Source organism: Pinus tabuliformis, chromosome 4_1 (genome assembly GCF_031772625.1).
Source record: "Pinus tabuliformis cultivar Carrire ecotype Pingquan chromosome 4_1, CPIR1, whole genome shotgun sequence".
Classification (NCBI taxonomy): domain Eukaryota; kingdom Viridiplantae; phylum Streptophyta; class Pinopsida; order Pinales; family Pinaceae; genus Pinus; species Pinus tabuliformis.
Genome location: NC_142303.1, coordinates 173,939,094 through 173,940,537, shown reverse-complemented (window position 1 = coordinate 173,940,537; position 1,444 = coordinate 173,939,094). Strand labels below are relative to the sequence as shown.

General features: G+C 36.0%; 1 protein-coding gene across 1 annotated transcript; it reads left to right on the top strand.

Moving 5' to 3' along the window:
- The first annotated feature begins 280 nt into the window (after positions 1-280).
- Positions 281-1,129, top strand: LOC149174748 (uncharacterized). The gene is made up of 2 exons (XM_089422679.1): positions 281-834; positions 921-1,129. Exons 1-2 carry the CDS (start codon positions 319-321, stop codon positions 951-953), a joined length of 549 nt encoding a protein of 182 aa, XP_089278805.1. The 5' UTR covers positions 281-318; the 3' UTR covers positions 954-1,129.
- Positions 1,130-1,444: the final 315 nt, after the last annotated feature.

The window sequence follows — 1,444 nt, the reverse complement described above, 5'->3', positions numbered from 1 at the left end:
ACCAATGGCTAATAAGACATCTCTATAGTGACAATTCATTATATAGATATATGTTTTATCCATTTAATTATATATTTTCATTTCCAAATCTTATGTAACATGTTTAATTAATATAATTAATAATTGGGAATTAAAAAAACATAACTTCATAATAAAATCATTTATTAATTTAATTAAATTTATATTAAAAAATGAAATTACACTATAATAAACATTTTAAAGACAAAGTCTTGTGAGTTATTACCATATATTTACAAATATCGGTCCGCTATTCTTTTCACAGCGCTTCCTCTGTTGTGTTGTGAGGTATCGGCATTCATGGCGAGGTGGCTTGTAATCGCGGCCACAGTGACCTGGTTTCCCAGCGCGGGCGGTTTCTTGATGATGGTCACATGCATGCTGCCGTTGGCGGCTGTGGTCGCCGCATCCTGGTTTGCCCGCTTGCTATTCTATCGTAGGAACGATGAAACTCCTGGTACTGCTACCACTCGGAGCTCTAGCTCCACGGACTCGCCATCCCATGGTTTCGGCGGTTTGAAGCACAAATTCTCAGGTCGGGCGCTTATCAACAGCAGCAAAAAGTTGTTTCTTTCTATGAAACTGAGGCGAAGAGAGGAAGAAGATGGAGATGATGAGATGAAGGCATATGACCGTGCGGCTATGGAGGAGGAAGGCGGAGGAGCTTTGTTGTGGCAGAGGAGCATTCTGATGGGCGACCGGTGCCAGCGCCCTGATTTCTCAGGTCTCATAATATACGACGATATGGGCAACCGGTTGCCTGAATTCCCTCCACGCTCTCCCAGGCCCAACATATTTAATCCTTCTCTCCACCAGGTAACATACAAATATTTATTACTATTAAAGTTACAGTTTGTTTGTATCTAGTGGTGACTGTTCTGTCTGTGAATTGGTGGTTTCAGGGAACGCTGTTGAGCACCGGTAACAGGGGGTAATTAAGTGAAAGAGGGTGCTACTTTTAAGATAGTAAAGGGACGAGTTTGTCGATTGCCCTCCATATTTGGTGACACTTTTACCGTCATGTCATATTATTGTACATAAGAGAAGACTTGGCTCTAACACTTTTACCATCATGTCATGTCATATTGCCATATAGAAGAGAAGACTTGGCAATAGCATTTGTTATGAAAATGGTTTCCCAGGATTTTCAAAATTTTGATTTAATTATCACACTTATGTTGTATGTCATAATATTGTATAGAAAGAAGACTTGGCTTTAGCACTTTTACCATTATGTTATATTATTATATATAATAAAAAAATTATATATAATAAAAAATAAGTAATAACATTGGTAATCAAAATGATTTTGCTAAAGTTTCCAAAATTTAATTTAATTATTAAAAATTTTAAAATTTATTTTTCTAGAAATATTTTAAAATATTCTTAATAAGGCCTAAATTAAAAGATGAAATTTATTTTAAAA

Coding starts and splice junctions, on each gene's coding strand:
- LOC149174748 (XM_089422679.1), top strand. CDS start 319: ATGGCGAGGTGGCTTGTAATCGCGGCCACAGTGACCTGGTTTCCCAGC. Junction 835..920: donor TTAATCCTTCTCTCCACCAG/GTAACATACAAA, acceptor TGGTGGTTTCAG/GGAACGCTGTTGAGCACCGG.